General features: G+C 37.7%; 3 protein-coding genes across 5 annotated transcripts in view; 2 read left to right on the top strand and 1 right to left on the bottom strand.

Annotated features, from left to right (window-relative positions):
• The first annotated feature begins 180 nt into the window (after positions 1–180).
• On the top strand, positions 181–3582 carry LOC132902541 (arylalkylamine N-acetyltransferase 1-like). 2 transcript variants are annotated; one of them, XM_060948152.1, is made up of 5 exons: positions 181–335; positions 1108–1232; positions 2034–2214; positions 2608–2819; positions 3285–3582. In XM_060948152.1, the coding sequence occupies exons 2-5, from the start codon at positions 1144–1146 to the stop codon at positions 3484–3486; spliced, it is 684 nt and encodes a 227-aa protein (XP_060804135.1). In that variant the 5' UTR covers positions 181–335; positions 1108–1143; the 3' UTR covers positions 3487–3582. The 2 variants fall into 2 exon arrangements, with proteins under 2 accessions (XP_060804135.1, XP_060804136.1); XM_060948153.1 differs by lacking the exon at positions 181–335 and adding an exon at positions 412–643.
• A 1823-nt stretch (positions 3583–5405) lies between these two features.
• On the bottom strand, positions 5406–9022 carry LOC106136301 (dnaJ-like protein 60). Of its 2 annotated transcripts, XM_013336799.2 has the most exons (6): positions 8855–9021; positions 8653–8746; positions 8194–8366; positions 7301–7495; positions 6792–6894; positions 5406–6563 (listed from the first exon to the last, which is right to left on the bottom strand). In XM_013336799.2, exons 1-6 carry the CDS (start codon positions 8914–8916, stop codon positions 6465–6467), a joined length of 726 nt encoding a protein of 241 aa, XP_013192253.2. In that variant the 5' UTR covers positions 8917–9021; the 3' UTR covers positions 5406–6464. The 2 variants fall into 2 exon arrangements, with proteins under 2 accessions (XP_013192253.2, XP_013192254.2); XM_013336800.2 differs by lacking the exon at positions 8653–8746 and having other exon boundaries at positions 8855–9022.
• A 5376-nt stretch (positions 9023–14398) lies between these two features.
• LOC106136331 (fasciculation and elongation protein zeta-2) overlaps positions 14399–20542 on the top strand; it is a 46007-nt gene continuing 39863 nt past the window's right edge. The window contains exon 1 of the mRNA XM_013336854.2: positions 14399–14834. Within this exon, the coding sequence (XP_013192308.2) occupies positions 14425–14834 (410 nt within the window). The 5' untranslated portion in view covers positions 14399–14424. The remainder of the gene's footprint in view (positions 14835–20542) is intronic.

Here is a 20542-nt window from a genome sequence, read left to right as displayed (position 1 = left end):
CTTAATGGAAAAGAAGAATAAAGTAACTACCACAGTTTTCGCTAGAATAAAACCTCCGAATAAAACTTTCAACGCTAAGAAATTCATTTATTAGTAATACTCTTCCTGTTAATACATAATAAATACACACTCAAATGTTTTTATCTTTAACTGTTATTATGGTAATGCGCATGCCACTCGAATATTTTTAGTTACAACGCGACGCGCGCGCTCAAAACACGATCTAGAAAATTGATATTCGTTGATAAAATACATATTATCTAACAAGATTATCAATATTATCCATAACTATATAAGGTTTATCAAAAATTCAGTGAATAGATTATAAAAAACAGGTACGTATGTACACATTCGTAAAATTAATACCTCCATCATTTAGGTAAATGTGCTAAGCAAGATGTTTGTTATAAATATATGCTAAGCTGTCCAGTTACGCATTTGTTATACAGTATAAATAACATAAGATGTCTCATAAGTATTTTTTATTTTAGCCTCGCATATATTTATAATAAGCAATGTTTTTCTAACCAGTTTCAGTATCCTTTTATCACGTCTCCGTTACCTTAATTTCAAACCAACATTTTGATATCAGATTTCGTGAAAATGCAAATAAACCTCCTATTTGAATTTTGTGGAAGAATCAGTAAGAACATTATAAACTTAAAAGTGGCATTGCTTAGTAATTATATCATTGGCAATTTTATTAATCTGTGCGTTTATAAAATACATAACATTAATAACATATCATATATAACGAGTATGTAGCAAGATAGATAAATTTGTCAGTCCGCGTAGCTAGTGGCTGGCATCTACCATTTTGTTACATTTAAGTTAGCTGGTCTACAACTACTCTAATGACGTAAAATATACATATATTAATATTATTAAGGTACAACAACATCTTTATTCCTAATCAGGTGAACAAAGCCTCAATCCAATAGATAAATCTAAAGGTAGTTACCTGTGTCATTAACTGTATGAAACATGAAAAGTAATCAATTGATCTAATTCATACGTAGGTGCCAAATCCTCTCAGGCATTACTTTAATTCCTGTTAGATGACCAACAATGAAATTAAAATTCTAAATGAGTATTTTTTCGTCGAAGGTGAAATAAGATTCTATAACCTACGGGAATCCCACTATGATGGCGGAGACAGAATCTGATCAAACGTTTACTGTACAGCCGGTATCGGAGGGAGACGTTGAAGCTATAATGGATTTATTAAAACGGTGAGTACTCTTTTATTAATATGTCGATCGAGTGATTGAGATTATAAACGAAATTTCCTTGTGCAAATATGATTTCAAAATACTTAGGTATATCATCCACGGTCCGTACAAAGCTCATGTTGATGATCTAATCTTGTCTTATCCGGTCTTTTGTAACTTTGTCTATCATGCATGCAAAAAAAGCCATTGACAAATTTACCACACCAAACCAATAAGTTAATGGATTATTCTTAGACTCTTACTTTATGGTTAAATCAAAAATGACCCGACAATGAAACCTTTATTTGAGATATTACGATCAAAATGATATCATAAATCTATTTACGTTATTTATTTACGAAATTATTCTTTGATCCTTCACGTAATGTTTTTAAATTCGTGCTTTGATCTTTCATTTCTTGTGTGTCTTTGTACGTCTTGATATCAATGCAGATATCATAATCGGTGTAAAAAAGTTCTTATACAACTATCATATAATTCTAAGAATACCTAGTTTCCTGTCTTCTTTTTCAAAAATTGGTCGAAGACTTTGCCCCCTACGAAGTCGCTAGTCGGTCTGTCGTTTGACGTTTAAAGCGCACCAATTTTATTTTATATCGAGTATTTAGAGTCATATCTATAATATGGCAATATTTAAAATAAAATATGACCTATGCTTGATTCATTGGACAGGGAACCTCGAAAAGGGAGGGAAGAAAGAGTTATGAATGATGCAAGTATGCAAAGATCGTGGCAAGTAGAAAGTTGTAGTCCCGGCCTAATGATTTCATGCATGTATGAAAAACTTGATGTTGATTCCAGAACTTTCTACGTGGATGAGCCGATGAACGAGTCAATAGAATTGTACTCGGAAACTAATTCATGTCCTGAACTAGACGAATATTGCAAAAGCTCTCTCCTTGAAGGGCTGTCCTACAAAGCGGTCAACAATAAAGGGAACGTTATCGGCGTTATAATCAACGGCGTCAGTCCTTTGAAAGAAGTGAGTACCTTACTGGTCAGATAATAAATTTAAAGCCTTACAAAAAAAGAACAAGAAAATGTCAATATTTCTTTTAAACAAAATATAAAGATCTATCTGAAATCAGCATTGACTAAGAACTAATAAAATACCTAAGTTAGACAATATCAAATGAGAACATAATAATTGTAATGATTTATAATAAAATACATTTATAAAGAATACGCAATGGTTATAATTGGTTCAGATTTGAATAATGCACTTCGTTTTTTGAAAGTATAGACAGTAGCAACCGTAGGTACAACTCTGAAAAATCTTTAACATTTATTTTTGTTAACACAACCAGAACTATACGGAACTTATCTGTTATTAGGTATTTGTGCCAAAACTTAACCATGGATTTCATTTGTTCAGGAGAACAACGGGAATGACCTTGAAAGTCAAGCCAAAAAATGTCCAAATCCTAAGTTCCAACGAATCTTACACGTCCTTGCACTGCGCGAGACAGGAGCTAAATTATGGGAAAAATTCCCAGAAGAGAAACACCTGGTGGAAGTGAAGGTGGCCGCCACGGACCCAGACTGGCGGAGAAGAGGTATAATGAATGCCCTGCTGCAAGAGACAGAGTAAGTAAAAATATAATACATATGTTACCTACGTACGTAATAATAAGTTAACGTCATGGATAAACCAAGATAACAAGAACTTAAACCTCGGCAGGGTTAGATATTAAAAACAAAGGGGACAAAGGGCAGAGGTATGAAACGTTTAAGTATCTCATCAAAATCACCATAGGTAATTTTTTGTTATATGCGAAATATCGAAAAATAAATTAAGTACCTACTTAGTTTTTCCATTGAAACGGGATATAAGGAGTAATAAGTCGCAGACAAAAGCTTGTTGTTAGTAGATAGTTAATAAAATAAAAAGTAAGTTTGAAATAGCCGGGCTCATCCGTCCCATGGTGGTGCTGTAAATAAATTTAAATGGTCTGAAAACTTAGCCAGATTAGTTTTCCAATGACCTATTACCAGTTAAAGCTATTTATAGGCCCCCTACACACTATTCATGATTATTTTTAAACATTGCAGAAAGGCCACGAAGCAACGAGGCATCACACTGATTAGAATCGATACATCCAGTGCCTATTCAGCAAAATCTGCTGAGAGAATGGGTTTCACCTGCGTGTATGAAGCGCTTTATTCAGACATCAAACTGGATGATAAACCGTTAGTCCTACCTAAACCGCCACATTTGCGTGACAAAGTCTACATAAAACGCTTAAGCGTCTAACTCAGTCTATCAATCAACTTATTCCTCATTATTAGTATATACCTACGTTTTTTATATTGTAAAAATAAAATAGTAATAAACTTATATGAATGTTTACATCTTTAATATTTTGACGGTCAATATTTACAATGGGACTTTTATACAACCACTTTCAGCTACGAATCTTCGCTGTTCTCTATAATGAAGTCCTGTAAGTAGAAAAATATAAATAAATACCAAAAAGAGGAAGTCTGTGTTTAATAAAAATGTAGATCCTTTCAATTTATTCTGTTGCCGCAATATATAAGTAGAAAGAAAAGTTTCATTGCACCTAAAAAAACCATTAAGTACTAGCAACCCGCCTCGGTTTCGCAACCATCCCTTTTTCTATCTGTTTGAAAGGTTGGAAAGAGGGTTTTCTGAGGAAGGTACTACCAATAAATGCTAACCGTGCGAAGCCGGGGCGTGGCGCTAGCTAAATATGTATGTATTACGATATTACCTTAAAATGGGCTCGTATGAAATCTTTGTAAGACCAATCAGATGGTTCTTCAATATCTACGTCCGAAATTAGTTGTACATCAAATTCTCTGTAACATTGAGAGAAAATAATCCAAAATTTAAGATTGGTCAAGTAATCATGTAGGTATATAACAAACACCATAGCCTCTTGTTACCAGTGGTGGCGCAAAAAATATTACTTAGTTGGCGTCCAATTTTTTAGCTATTAGTAGGTAGAACTACATCTCCCGAGTTTTTGACAGCTAGGCGACCTGTACTAATAATAATTCATCACTTGGACTTCAAGGCTCCTTACTTTCCTTTTGAGGTAGGATAGAAAACCAAGTGAGCGTGAGTGGTCAAACAGTTAAAAGTGCCCGAATAAAATGCGTAACTATAATGTACGTGAAGGCGCTGGTGTTATACCTCGGTTATGTACCTAAGACTCTTGAGTTTTGAACATTAGTTTGAGTGCTTACCGAACCTCACGGTGAGGGAAAACTTTGTGAGACTGTGGCGACATCTCTACGCCACTCGTCACAACATCCAATCAAACAACTACTGTCAATCATCGCGAAGAAATTGACGCGCTCAACCAATAGCAACGAAGAATCTAAGACGCGATTTCAAAGATTTTACGGATTGGAGCTATATATACAACCTCCGACCCAACATCGTCGGAGCCGCGATTCCCCAGGCATAATACCTAGCCTGGCGGAAGATCTTCCCTTTGGTGGCGGTCGAGCCGAATCATCGCTCCCGCTACAAGACCTTCACACTAAGGCAACTGGACGTGTTACCTCATGGTTACACATCCAGTTGCCTCTTTTCATTTGATCATTCCAATCCCCTGCAAAAGTTGCGTGTAAAAACCTGATTCACCCAATCTAGGTTGGGCATACCCCGAAGTGAGGATGTAACTGGCAGTAAAGCCAGTTGGAGGATGAATGTCAATCATCAAGATCTTAGAAAAATTCTTTTTAGTATCTACTTTGTAGTAGTTTTTAATACAAAGTGTTTTATATGTTTAATACGATCTACAGTACGTATGACAGTATTTTCTGAAAGCCCTACAAACATTGGCATACGCATTACTTTAAAATTTCTATAATGTACTCCAATAATATTTAAAGTTTTTATTAATGATAAGTATTAAAAAATAAAAAATAAACTACATTTGAAAAAAATTATTAATAAACTCATCCATAACAATTATAGAAAACTATATACTTCATATTATGTACACACAGTTTTACTGTCTACAAGTACAACAAATACATATTTCACAATATATACACTTTAACTACAAAGGTATTTCAACAGGGTCTTTTTACATTACTATATAACAAGAAATTTCTTCTCTCACCTTTGCATGTTCCCAGTTGCACCTTTATGAAAGTTTCGAGGCCTAAGAAACACCTTCCGATATATTTTTTTCTTGTTATCAGGTATGAAAACATATTTTTTTTTTATTTGTTGATAATCTTAATGCACTTGAAATGAGCAACAACTGAACTTATTACCATTAGGCGTTCTGTGCATGTCGAACATTTGGACTTAACTGAGAGTTTTGTAATTATCCAAAGCAGTTGCTATTTTCTATGAAAGGAATTGTGAAAATACCCCTTCTTATTTTTCAAATCTACTATCTACAAAATACTTAGTTACCAACTACATCTACTGTACAAACTCGCACTAAATACATCTAAAATAAATTACTTATATCGTCAATAAAAATTATTTTTACCAAATAATTTGAAAAAAGAAAACAAATATATTTAATCAAAATGTACTTTGTTCATTGAACATTTAATTAAAAAAATTGTACTACGTAATGAACTACCTCCATCTGCATCTCATTTGGGATCGATTGATTGTATTGTACATCAAAATGCTACATCAGACACCACACTTAATCAAAACATTTAATAAATGGGGCCATGTTCTTGAAATTCATCAATTTTAAGTTATTTATATATATAAATTTTCTAATAACAATAGTCATTATCGTCCTGTCGTTTTTCCTGGTTGCCTTCTTTGTAAAATTTGGAACCCGTACCACAACCTAGCAGTGGGGGGAATACGTAAAGCAAATTGCACGACCGATTGTCCATTCATTTCTAAAAATTTAAGATTGGTCAAGCAAATCATGCTGTAAGAGACACAGCACATTTCAAAATGCTTTGCTAGGTAATCTACGGAGTTTTTAACGTAAAGTATATGTCTTTCTTCCCTCTCTCTCTAACTCTGATGAAAAAATATAAAGAGAGACAAGATAAGACTTGTCAACGTAAGTATTGGTTGTATGAATTCTTGTGCTATACTATCTGGTGGTTGCTGATGTTTGGTTGAGGTTTGACCAATTGAAATATAAATTGAAATCTAAAACTCTATGTAGTAAAGTAGATAAAATACAATGAGTATTATTGAAAGGTTTTTGCTAGAAAATGATTGAGCAAGGTGTCTTGTGAGCAAAGGAATCCTACTTTATTGGATAATCACTTTTTGTCCTCCGCCAGCGCTTGTCCGAGGGAAGCCGTGGCCACCGTGGGGTTCGCCGCTGCCACTATCTTCTCTAATAACAGACGGGTATGGGCCTGATAAAAATATGATTAATCATCAATACTTTATTTATGAGCAATCAGTACTTTATTTCCCTAAATGTTACCTGCCCTCTTAGTATGACACGCTTTGACGTGTTCATTGTCGAGTATGGAAATAGCATTGTGGATTTATTTACTACAAAACTGAGTAAGAAAAAAGAAGTTTCTTCACCACTTAGTACAACATAGAGTAAAAAGAGAGTAAGTTTATTTACTACTAACCTCATTGCTATTACTTTTAGCAGCGTTGCGAACTTTTTCTAGCTCTTCCGCAATGCGTTTTGACTTTTCTAGAGTCTGTTTTTTATGCATCATGTACATTTCTCTGAAATATATAAATAAAGTATGAAAACCAAAATAATTTAAAAATACTTCTTTCATTATGGATTGCTTGATGCATCAGGTTAATGAGGTTAAGTGAGTAAAATTCTTAAAATTTTGCAAATCCTCTCTTGAGGCTGCTCACCACAGCATTAAATATGTTTACGATTGGTTACAGTTCTAATGTGGCGGACTAGGTTGATAACATACATAGTTTTAACAACAGAACTACACAGGCTACAATAAATTGTACATCTGACAATGTTTTAAAAACTAAAGATGCTGCTGACCAGATAAAGTGGGAAGAGAAATGTCAGGAGAAACCCCCAGACCCAAAGCACAGTGACACACTCAAAGATCGATCGAAGAAGACATGGGACCTACTTAAAAATAAAAAAAATAATATCTACCTAATAACAAAAGCTTGCAGTATTGCACCCACAACAGCGATGCCACAGCATATCATGATGATAACATAATTAGGTATCTTCTTGCCGACCGCTGCGGAGCTCGCAGTCGTTTTTGATTTTGTGTTTGTTTGTTCATCTGCCCTCTTATACTGCGTAGACTGGTAGAAGTTACTGTATTGAGGATTTGCACCATAGCTGAAAAAGAAAAATACATTAAATTTTTTTTTCTAGTATTAATAATTTCCATTCTGAATCTACACTTCACTTTACACAAATGCCCATAGTAAAGTAAAAAATCTTTTAACTCTTGAAGTAAGACTGTTTATAGGTATAAAGGAAATACAACCCAAACTGGGTGAGTTATTCACATCTGATCTCCAAAATCAGATACCCCAGTGGATGCATTTTATTGTTATAATTTTTTGTTCTATTCTGATCCCCCGTTTAGTGGGGACTGAGATCAGAAGGGAATAGAAAATATTTCAGAGTGAATCATACCAGACAAAAGCCTGTGCTATGTGCATCTCTGACTGTGATTCTGGATAAGTTAAATCAGGCTTTCACACAAAGTGACTCCTAGCTGACCTCTGGAACTTGGGGAACCTAAATGATTATGGTTTCTCACAATGTTTTTTCTTGCTGTATTGGTTAGCACTTGAAGTAATGTAAATATAAGCTGTACTAATGTAAATATAATATAATGTTAATGTAAGCTGGGATTTGAAGCTATGCTTCCTTAGGCAGAACGCTTTTTATTCCTTCACTTTAGCAGTCTCTCCATCAACACATTTATGTAACATAACATGGTAAAGTTCATTAAATGAAAGCATTTATTGCATAAGAAAAGAAATAAAAAAAAATAGTAAATATATAAGAATTGATTGCTTACTTACTTATTGTATCTCTTGTATGTATATTGTGGAGACGGGCCAGAGTAGGCATCTGCAGCAATAATATTGCTATCATATTGTGCTCGACTGCATGGCTTCCCCAGCACACTGTAAGCTTCTACAATACGTACAAACTTTTCCTGAGCCTTCACATCTTTGTTTTTATCTGGATGGTACTGAAATAAGCAGAATATTGGATTGCAAGATGCAAATATCTTCTTATTAATTTGTCTATAAGAAGAATAAAGAAAGCAGAAATAATTTATTTAAGGAATGGTTTTCACATAAAACTTTAACAAAAGTAGGTACATGAAACAGTATAAAAGGTGTTTTTCCAGGCTACCCCATTGATATATATACCGATAACTAATGAAAAACATAAAATTAGGGCTTCACACGTTATAATTAAGTACATGTACGTACATAGTCATCAAAGAATAAAAAAATATAAAGAATACCTACTTCTTTGCTCATCTGGATAAACGCATCTTTAATTTCTTTATCGGAACAATTTTTTCGCAAGTTAAGAACATCGTAATGAGTTTTACGGGCAAAACTGAAACCAATTTGCGTAGTATCGTGAAAAAGTTACAAAAACAAACTTGATATTTTTATTTGTCAATAAACAAGCAATCTACATTACACATCCAAATTAAAATACTACCTGTATAATCTTGTAAAAGCACATATAAATTTGAAATCTGGATTACGTTTCATGAAATACATAACGATTTAGACTGAAAATAATGGAAATATGTAAAACAAATGTAGGACATCTTAAAATTTGGCAATTTCCATTTTTTTAGCCAACAATAAACGAAAATTGACAAAGATTGTAGAATGACATTGACAATGATTAATTTACATGGCTTGACATTGCCAAAGAATGGTGACATTGACATTAAAATCTGTAAACGATGTTTTAACAGTGTTGCCATCTCAGAAGTTCAGATGAAAGCAAGATAGAGTCTGGCCATGGACTTAATAATAATAATAAGTATAGCTTGACATTGCCAAAGAATGGTGACATTGACATTAAAATCTGTAAACGATGTTTTAACAGTGTTGCCATCTCAGAAGTTCAGATGAAAGCAAGATAGAGTCTGGCCATGGACTTAATAATAATAATAAGTATAATAACTTAATAATAACACTTAAACCTAGGTTGTTGATCTGTCAAACAGAAAAATATTCTGCAGTTTGTGAGATTTATTATTGAAATCATGTCTAAAACCCTAAAAAGCGACTTGCGGAGAGTTCTCTTACTATTAATTATATATTAATAAATTTGATAAGAGAAAAATCGAAAGAGATGTGATTTTCTATAAAAAAAAACAAGAGAGTTTACGTGAAATATCTGAGTGCATTGGTTAGTATGAGGCGGACATTTTGATACTTTCTTTTGCACATTATTATGTTTGTATCAAATTGTATGCATACAATTTGTACGAACGTGTGAATTGTGATAAATAGCAAGTATTAAGACTATATTTCCGACTACAACACGAATTGCCATATGTTGATTTTTTTAATATGCCGCTTTTTCCAGTCTCATCTTTCGTTAGCTAGACTCTATTATTCACAAAATAATTTCAATGGCGTTATCCAGCGTTATCGCATTGACCGACTTTGTTTAAATTTCGTATAAATTTACAATATCTAAATTAGTTTGAATCCTAACCGATTGTATAAGGAAAACATCGTGAGGAAACATTCAGGCAATTGGACGTGTTCCATGTGGACGTAGTTCCCTCCAAATGTTGAAGAATAGAATAGAATAGATTTCTTTTCAAAATTGGATACAAGGTATCACTAATTGTAAAGGTGAGAGAGGAGTAAAAACCTGACCTACCCCATACTGGATCAGGATTAAATGCGCAACGCAACTCTTGCTAGGCTCGTCTCTACAGAGGTGATCTGGGACGCAACCGAGACTAACGCTAGTTGAAATTCACATAAAATATACTCTTAGCGACCAAATGGGTTTAAACTTAAAAAAAAGACAATTACAATAAACCCTTATTTAAATCAAAGCAAATTAATTTATAAAACAATTTTAAAACAACCGTTAATAATCAAAACAAAACTCAACCAAAATATCGATCAAAAATAATAAATGGAACAGACTCACTTTCATTGATGCCAACCACAACCAACAACCTTACCAGGCGACAATCGGGCAGCGAAAGGGGCTGCTGTCGACTGAGCGCCTCCTTTTATAGGCGGTGGTGGGGATCAATAAAAATAAATCTAGGGTAGCTTATACGGCCTATCCTGACTGTGCACCGTCCTCGGCTGCACTGGAGGAATCTTCTGTAACAGCGCAAGCAGGCACGACGGAAGCTTGTTCGCCATCACTCACAGCGTTCATGAGATCGGCAGGAGCAAGCGACGGCTCGCCAGCGCTGTTGGAGTCATCGTCGTCGTAATCTATGTGAAAAACCAAATGTTAATGGATTATGACGATGTACACCATTGCCTAGTCTGTCATACATCGCGCATACAAGGCCCTCATACATAATAACTCTTACGAGACAAAACGAAAACTCCTTTACATTCATAAGTATGCATACTTCATCTAACCAAATGTCTCATCCATACTCATACTTGAACTTGTACAAGTTCCCCCCACACGCTAATAACGTGAACCAGCACAGCGGCTGCCAGCACAGCGGCTGATACGCGTTCATAGAACACGTAAACCGGGACAACACCCGCCGGGACAGCACCCGATGCGCATACAGTGTATACGACTTCCAGCACAGCGGCTGCCAGCACAGCGGCTGATACGCGTTCATCGAACACGTAAACCGGGACAACACCCGCCGGGACAGCACCCGATGCGCATACAGTGTATACGACTTCCAGCACAGCGGCTGCCAGCACAGCGGCTGATACGCGTTCATCGAACACGTAAACCGGGACAGCACCCGCCGGGACAGCACCCGCCACGCGTACTGCGTACACGTTCACCAGGACAGCGCCCGCCACGCGTACTGCGTACACGTTCACCAGGACGGCGCCCGCCACGCGTACTGCGTACACGTTCACCAGGACGGCGCCCGCCACGCGTACTGCGTACACGTTCACCAGGACGGCGCCCGCCACGCGTACTGCGTACACGTTCACCAGGACGGCGCCCGCCACGCGTACTGCGTACACGTTCACCAGGACGGCGCCCGCCACTCGCGTACCACATTCATGGGTGCGCGTCAGCCAGAGCCCAATACTCCAAAAGCGCTCGCAGCCTCGGGAGTATTTTGTAACAGAGCCTCACCGGCAGCTTGTTCAAGAAAGGCGGATATACGCCTCACACTTGCGCACACACTCATATGTATACACATGCGTGCTACTGTAACATAAAGAAACCAAATTAAAAGCTCATTGAGAACCTTGCTTTCAAAAAATGCAGCACAGCTCTCAGGACACCATTCGCCCTTCCAGAGTACCATGTATTGAGCAGCAGCCTGAGAAGTCTTGCCTCTCACCCCGCTCAATAGTTTCAGCTCATAGCGGTCACTGGGTAGTACCTTCATGACACGGTATGGACCCCTCATACCAGGGTCAAGTTTCCCAGTGGACAAAAACTTTATCAACCTGGAACTTTCTGGGTGGGTGTCTCTAACTATTTACTCGTGCATCCTGACCATACCGGTTTTTATCTAAAAATGCTTTAGCGGAGCTTCTACCGAGTTCCCTCATGGCCTCACGATTAGGGCTAGAGTTTTCGACGGCAACGTCGCGGATCAGCGCACGTATAACAGGAGTAGTCGCGTTGGTGCCGATTAATAAGTACAAAGCGGAATACTGGGTTGTTTTTTTGTTTTGTTACATTTAAGACTAATTGAATTTTACACAAAGCCTCGGACCATGTAGATTTCTTATTGTTACTCTCTATACGAATTAAATTAAGAACAGTCCTTATGTAACGCTCGGCCTGCCCTGACCATGGCAGTTACCACCTACACTGGTCTTATCGGTAATGTCGCGCCTCTTCGAACACTTGTCTTTATAATGGCCCGTTTGGCCGCAAATAAAACACTTGTTTTCGTTTCTGCTAGAGTAATCATGAAGTCGCATTTTAGCTGCGTGTGAATTTGAAAACGTTTGTTTATCACAATTATAATTATCAAATTTGCGGGTAGGTTTAACATAAGTAGCTAAAAATGAGACTAGATTTTCTGTTGTCAAGTCAGCGTTTGTAGCTGCGGCGCGTACTTGGATATCACCAATCCCGTAAATAACTATTTGTACCATAAGTTCTTCGCTTAATCCATTAACGACACGTAACCGTAGTAAAGAACAACGCGCATACTCTGCATATGATTTAAATTTATCAGACGTGGAATTTATCACCTCATAAAGAATTTGCGCGTAATTCCTTTTTTGTGGACACAGGGACTTAAATTCCTTAACAAAATTAGACCACGAGCGGTCATTGGTAGTCCACTCGTTCAACCAGATCTTTGCATCACCTCTCAAACAATGGGCTACACGTGAAAAACACTCGAGATCATCCCAACGATTCGCACACCTAGCCCTTTCCACCTCATTGCACCACACATCAAAGTTATTTATGGCCGGGTCAAAATTTGAGACATAATAATTGGTGGGCTTGTTTTTAGTTAACATGCCTAGCATATCTACAAGCGCTTGTGTTGTAAATGAGTTACTTTTATCCAAAGGAGGCGTAGTACCGCGAATGGAGGACGGGACATGCGGACCGCTGGCAGTATTTCCTTCAATAGCGCTTAGTCGTGACATAATCGCGCTTAACGCCACTTTAACAGAGTCATCTTGAGGATAGGAACGTGATTTGCTTCGGCGACGTTGCAAGTTAATCGAGCGTGACCTAGACCTTTCACGTGAATGGTGATTGTCTTTAGAACGCGAGCGATGACGGGAACGCGTGCTATCATTACGCGATCTGACAGGACGCGAGTGCGAACACGATCTACGACGTGAACGCGAGCGTGACTTATCACGGCGCGCACGCGATCTATCATAACGCGAATGGGAACCGGTCTGTGTACGCGGTCTATCACAACGCGAACGTGAACGGTGCCTGCTATACAGCAGAGTTTTGCAACGACCACTATGCTCGAGTTCCGAACGAGGCGGTGTTTTGCTAATTGACTGTTAACGGTTATCACGTGGCATAATTGTTAGGAATTAACGGTTGTTTAAGTTGTTTGCAAGGCTGATTGTGAGCGAAAGCCAATCCCACTTCTGATCTTAGCGACCAAATGGGTTTAAACTTAAAAAAAAGACAATTACAATAAACCCTTATTTAAATCAAAGCAAATTAATTTATAAAACAATTTTAAAACAACCGTTAATAATCAAAACAAAACTCAACCAAAATATCGATCAAAAATAATAAATGGAACAGACTCACTTTCATTGATGCCAACCACAACCAACAACCTTACCAGGCGACAATCGGGCAGCGAAAGGGGCTGCTGTCGACTGAGCGCCTCCTTTTATAGGCGGTGGTGGGGATCAATAAAAATAAATCTAGGGTAGCTTATAATACATTTATCACATCGCCACTCCACCCATTACAGGGTTGTTGACAGAGCCAACAGTCGAGAACTTGCATTACATTTGCGTATCTCTAAACTTGCTTATCTAGCGACAAGCGATTGGCCTAGTATTATTGTAGAATCCTAACATAGCTTAGATTTTATTATATTACCTATATAAAATTTTGGTTATAATAAGGTAGGTACACAAAGAAATGTCATATAAAACTTACTGTCTGACTCAGTAGAACACTAAGTGAAAAAAGTCCATTCCTATAGGTACTAGGCTTAGCCTGCATGTCACTCATTTACTATTATGCTAGTGCGTGCAGAAGTAACGGTACACATTAGGCTCTTTCCTATAGAGTATGAAAGCTACGGGAAAGAGGTAAACGGTTCACCCTAAAGAACCGTAAACTGCACACAGATATAAATAATTTGCATATTGGTTTGAATCCTGTTCTTGAAATTCTGAATTTCAGTGTTTACGAGACCTTTCGCTCTACCTACCCCGTAAAGGAAAAAGACGCGATTGTATGTAATTATGTATGTATGTAAGTTAAATTGACCAGGGGTTGGAAGGTCGGCGTACACTACGAATGGCCCGCCGCCGTCGTCCGCGTGATATCGGCCTCGGGCTCCGGTTCGGGCTCCATATTCCACTCTTCGGCAGTGTTCGCGCGATACTCGGCGCGGGCGGACGTACGTTATGCGAGAAGCAGCTGGCAGGATGGCCGAACTCGAGTTCGAGGCACCGCTCGCGCAAATAGAGGAAACCGACGACTGTCTCAGCACCGCAGACTACCCACAAAAAACAATTAACGGCAATGACATACACATAAATAATATCAACCATCTTAAAAGTGAAATCATCAAAATGAAAACAGATTCAAACAAAATAAACGATAATGAAGAACCTAAACTGGTGAAGTGCAAACAGGACAATATGCAAAATGGCGAAGGTGACAATTTCACGGAAACTTTCTCCGGATCGCTCGAAGATCTGGTGAACACCTTCGACGAGAAGATCACCAAGTGTTTCGGAAACTACGAGGAGAGTGTGGAAAAATTTGCCCCGGTTCAAGTTCGCTCACAAGAGGAGATAATGAACGAATGCCAGTGAGTTAATTTTAATTATTTATTTTATAATTATTGGGTTTGGGTGCTAACAAAAGTGTAATGAAACAAATGATACCTAGGTATATAATATAGTAAAGTATACAATTTCATGGTAACCAAAACATTAAATACCTAATCGGCTATATCATTTGGCCAAAGTTTCGGCTAGTAAATAAAAATCATAAAATTACAATCTCAAAAAAAATAAACAAAAAGGGCGGACTTTGCGCATGGCATTGATGGTTTCGTAATCGATCCATGTTCAGGGTGGGGTGTCAGAGGGTGCGTGTCGCGGGGTGGCTTCGATGACGCATCACACCACACCCCACCCCTGGCTTTCGCCCTTATTTTCCAAACTCTTGTAATGCTAGGAAAATCAAATCTTCATCCCAAAGTCGTTTATAATGCCAAGGTTGCTATTCAAAAAGAAGAAGAAGAAAAACATTACGTTTTTTTGTTGCGGTATATCGCAAATCAGAAAAGTTTCAATTAAAAAAGTGCTACATATTATGTGAGAAAAAAAAAAAGCTTCATCTTCGCATACATTATGAGAATTCCATGAAGTCTAAGCAATTAACGCATTGTTATGACTATTTTAATGTTTTGTGTGTTTTCCCAAGCTAAAGTTCCCAAGATGATGTTCGCTGTTTCTATTCGAGCGAATATTTTTGAAACAATCTGTGCGAATCTAATAAAACTTAGGTTCTTGAACGTAAATTTGTTCTTTCGATGTCAAACAAATTTTTTGGATGTGATCCAGATGACCCAAATGCCACGCCGTCGTCGGAAAAGCATTAAAGTTATCGTGAAACATTCGCAACATTGAGAGTTTTATCTTGGCAAATTTGTAGGCCATACTTTAAGATACTTATATTTTCCTTTCTTCCCGTAAAGTATTTATTATCCTGTAATTACCTACATCGAACGTTAAAATGCAACAAAGTAGTAACATAAATGTATAAAGACTTGCTGTTGCTTTGTTGCATTTTAACAATCACGAATGTCACATATCGCAGCTCAAAGATTGAAAATATACGGATGATTTGTTAATTTTCAAAGAACATTTTGCATCAGGTGCATCTTGCAGCATAGGAAATTCAAATAAACAGCTATCGAAGTCAGGTGGCGAATTCAAAAGCATAAGTCGACAGGTGGTGCCCGCATTGATTCCACCCGTGATTCGAGCAGGGCACAGCAGATGCCGACCCCATTGGCCACCTTGCCGGAAAGGCACCTTGCCGAATATTGAATATCCATTATAAATAAATTTAGTATCTTTTTAAAAACATTTTCATTCAAGCGTAATAACTACTTTGAAATTTGAATTTGCAATATAATTAAGATTTCTGTAGACTAATCAGAAGTTTTAAGAACTACTTTTACTTTGTTTTTTTTTGTTAGGGCTATAATCTTCGAAAATTCTCATCCGATCATGAGAATTCTTTCACTGTTAGATACGTAATGTACACTTTGTGCGCGCGTTATATCCTATGTAGGTATCTACTTACATAGATTAGTCCCTATTTTATTACTCCAATGCTAGCTACTTGAATTTTTCAACCGATCATTACTAGTTCCATTAGAGGACTTATGACGTTGAGCTGGCATATATGTTATAATAAAATTGCATTTTCCTATCTATTGTAATTCATGTCACATGGTTCCTTCGCAAAGCCACCGCCAAAATTTAGATAATCGACCGAATGACTCAAATAAATTATCTGCATACCTATCCTTCTTTATGTTTGTCTAGTCTAGACTAGAAATAATAAGATAAGTAAAATGTATGGCACAAAAAATATTTAAATCTTAAAATTATGAGTAGTCAAATCTGTTTTTGCGCAGAGGAAACAGATAAAGATAAGACTCTTAAGAAATCAGATTTTGAAGATTCTTTATTGTTCATGGAGATTAAGCCTGATGATGATAGGTAATCATATTATACTTAACCATTTTCTTTATTACCTATCCATGTCATGGGAATCTATGTAAAAGAGGTAATCATTTGATCCGTACTTATATTTTTAGAATAAACAATCAGACAATCAGTCAACATGTTAACAAGCTAAATAAGCTTGATGATAAGTGAAAAAATTGAAATTTCTTAAACCGATTTCAATTATTTAATCAATGGCCTTTTTAATATTCACAGCAGATCATTATTGTATAGTAACTACCGTGGCACACGACACACGTCCTCTTTATGAAGCACAAATTGAATACTTAATACAATCACTGTCTTTATGAAAAACATTTTATATTGCACTTAGATTGCAAAGTATTTTTATTTTATAAAATAAATTACAAAATACAACCTCATTGTATCTTACTGGGCACGTTATTTTACATGGACCAACCAAGTTATAAATCCATAAAATTGAAACTGTTTCTTCAATAAATAACCGCGTTAAATTTATCCGAAAATGATAATATCTACTATAAGCTACCCTAGACTTATTTTTATTGATCCCCACCACCGCCTATAAAAGGAGGCGCTCAGTCGACAGCAGCCTCTTTCGCTGCCCGATTGTCGCCCGGTAAGGTTGTTGGCTGTGGTTGGCATCAATAAGAGTGAGTCTGTTCCATTTATTAATTTTGCCGATTGATTTGATCGATAGTTTTGTTGAGTTTTGTTTTGATTATTAACGGTTGTTTTAAAATTGTTTTATAAATTAATTTGATTTGATTTAAATAAATAAGGGTTTATTGTAATTGTCTTTTTTTAAGTTTAAACCCATTTGGTCGCTAAGATCAGAAGTGGGATTGGCTTTCGCTCACAATCAGCCTTGCAAACAACTTAAACAACCGTTAATTCTTAACAATTATGCCACGTGTTAACCGTAAACGGTCAATTAGCAAAACACAGCCTCGTTCGGAACTCGAGCGTAGTGGTCGTTGCAAAACTCTGCTGCATAGCAGGCACCGTTCACGTTCGCGTTGTGATAGACCGCGTACACAGACCGGTTCCCATTCGCGTTATGATAGATCGCGTGCGCGCCGTGATAAGTCACGCTCGCGTTCACGTCGTAGATCGTGCTCGCACTCGCGTCCTGTCAGATCGCGTAATGATAGCACGCGTTCCCGTCATCGCTCGCGTTCTAAAGACAATCACCATTCACGTGAAAGGTCTAGGTCACGCTCGATTAACTTGCAACGTCGCCGAAGCAAAGAACGTTCCTATCCTCAAGATAACTCTGTTAAAGTGGCGTTAAGCGCGATTATGTCACGACTAAGCGCTATTAAAGGAAATACTGCCAGCGGTTCGCATGTCCCGTCCTCCATTCGCGGTACTACGCCTCCTTTGGATAAAAGTAACTCATGTACAACACAAGCACTGGTAGATATGCTAGACATGTTAACTAAAAACAAGCCCACCAATTATTATGTCTCAAATTTTGACCCGGCCATAAATAACTTTGAGGTGTGGTGCAATGAGGTGGAAAGGGCTAGGTGTGCGAATCGTTGGGATGATCTCGAGTGCTTTTCACGTGTAGCCCATTGTTTGAGAGGTGATGCAAAAATCTGGTTGAACGAGTGGACTACCAATGACCGCTCGTGGTCTAATTTTGTTAAGGAATTTAAGTCCCTTTGTCCACAAAAAAGGAATTACGCGCAAATTCTTCATGAGGTGATAAATTCCACGTCTGATAAATTTAAATCATATGCAGAGTATGCGCGTTGTTCTTTACTACGGTTACGTGTCATTAATGGATTAAGCGAAGAACTTATGGTACAAATAGTTATTTACGGGATTAGTGATATCCAAGTTCGCGCCGCAGCTACAAACGCTGACTTGACAACAGAAAATATAGTCTCATTTTTAGCTACTTATGTTAAACCTACCCGCAAATTTGATAATCGTAATTTTGATAAACAAACGTTTTCAAATTCACACGCAGCTAAAAAGCGACCTCATGATTACTCTAGCAGAAACGAAAACAAGTGTTTTATTTGCGGCCAAACGGGCCATTATAAAGACAAGTGTTCAAAGAGGCGCGACATTACCGATAAGACCAGTGTAGGTGGTAACTCGAAACCTGTTTGTTATTTCTGCAAAAAAGTAGGACATAAAGAAAGTGACTGTTTTACCAAGGCTCGATCTGAAGCCCAGAACAATAATAACAGTCAACGTAAAGTCAATCTATGTAATGAACTTCCAGACTCTGGGAAAACTAATGACATAACTACAGCCGTAATTCAGGGTATACCGGTTGATATTCTTATCGATAGTGGTGCGCTTAATGTGTCTTTGATTTCGTCTGCTATTGTTAATTATTTTTCTGGTTCGCGAAAACAAATAAATTGTTCTTTAAAGGGAATGGGCAATAAAGTGTTTCTTGCCCGTGAATATGTCACTTTGACAGTCGAGTTCAGTAACATAGCGCTTGAAGTTGATTTCGTTATAGTTCCCGCATCATATATGAGCACACCAATTATTATAGGAACAGACGTCCTTAACCGTGATGGCGTTACGTTTATACGGACAAAACACGGTCAGTACCTGACTCATACATCCGAAAGGTCGTTAGACATTAATACATTGAGTGCTGACGAGCCTGATAAAATAAACTCTCCGCTTGAAGGTGCCGATCTAGCCAACCTGATGGTTGTCATTAGAGAATTTTCACAATTTCTAATATCCGGTACAGCTACTACCACTGTGACAACTGGTAAAATGTGTATCAACTTGACTAGTGATGTGCCGGTGGCGTACCATCCTTACCGTCTATCTTACCAAGAGAAGCTTAAGGTTCGTGAGATTTGCAAGGACCTACTAGACAAAAATATAATCAGGGAGTCAGATTCAGAGTACGCAAGCCCGATCATTCTGGTTAAGAAAAAGGACGGTTCCGACAGAATGTGTGTTGACTTCCGTGCACTAAATCGTATAACTATCAGAGACAGGTACCCCCTGCCTTTGATTGATGACCACATTGATCGGCTTGGGGGCTCGAAATACTTCTCTTCTCTTGATATGGCTTCGGGATTCCATCAGATCCCAATCGATGAGGGTTCTATACACAAAACCGGTTTCGTCACTCCTGAAGCTCATTACGAGTACCTTAAAATGCCCTATGGTCTATGTAATTCTCCCACTGTTTATCAGCGTATCATTAATAATACGTTGCGCAGGTTCATAGAGGCTGGAACTGTGCTGGTGTACATTGACGACGTACTTATAGTAAGCATGACTGTCGACGAAGGCATTAATTTGTTACGTGATGTTCTGAGAACTTTAACTAGTGCCGGATTCTCTATTAACTTGCGCAAGTGCTCCTTTCTTACCACCAAGGTGGAGTACCTGGGTCGCATAATCAGCCATGGTCAGGTCAGGCCGAGCCCGCACAAAGTTGAGGCCTTAGTAAATGGACCCACTCCAACGAATGTCAAGCAAGTACGTCAATTCCTAGGCCTTGCTGGGTATTTTCGCCGATATATCGAAGGTTACGCGACAAAAACCGCATGTATCTCACGCCTTACCAAAAATGATGTCAAATTTCAATGGGGACCCGAACAGGACCTAGTCCGACAAGAAATTATAAAACGATTAACAAGTGAGCCTATACTTGCGATTTTTGACCCGAACCTTCCTACCGAGTTGCACACTGATGCCAGTAGTGCCGGGTATGGTGCAGTGCTCATGCAACTTCACGCAGACGGTAGTAAACGAGTTATAGCCTATTTTAGCAGAGTTACTCTAGGTGCGG

This window comes from Amyelois transitella, chromosome 15, assembly GCF_032362555.1.
Source record: "Amyelois transitella isolate CPQ chromosome 15, ilAmyTran1.1, whole genome shotgun sequence".
Classification (NCBI taxonomy): Eukaryota; Metazoa; Arthropoda; class Insecta; order Lepidoptera; family Pyralidae; genus Amyelois; species Amyelois transitella.
This window is presented reverse-complemented; position numbering and strand designations above follow the sequence as displayed.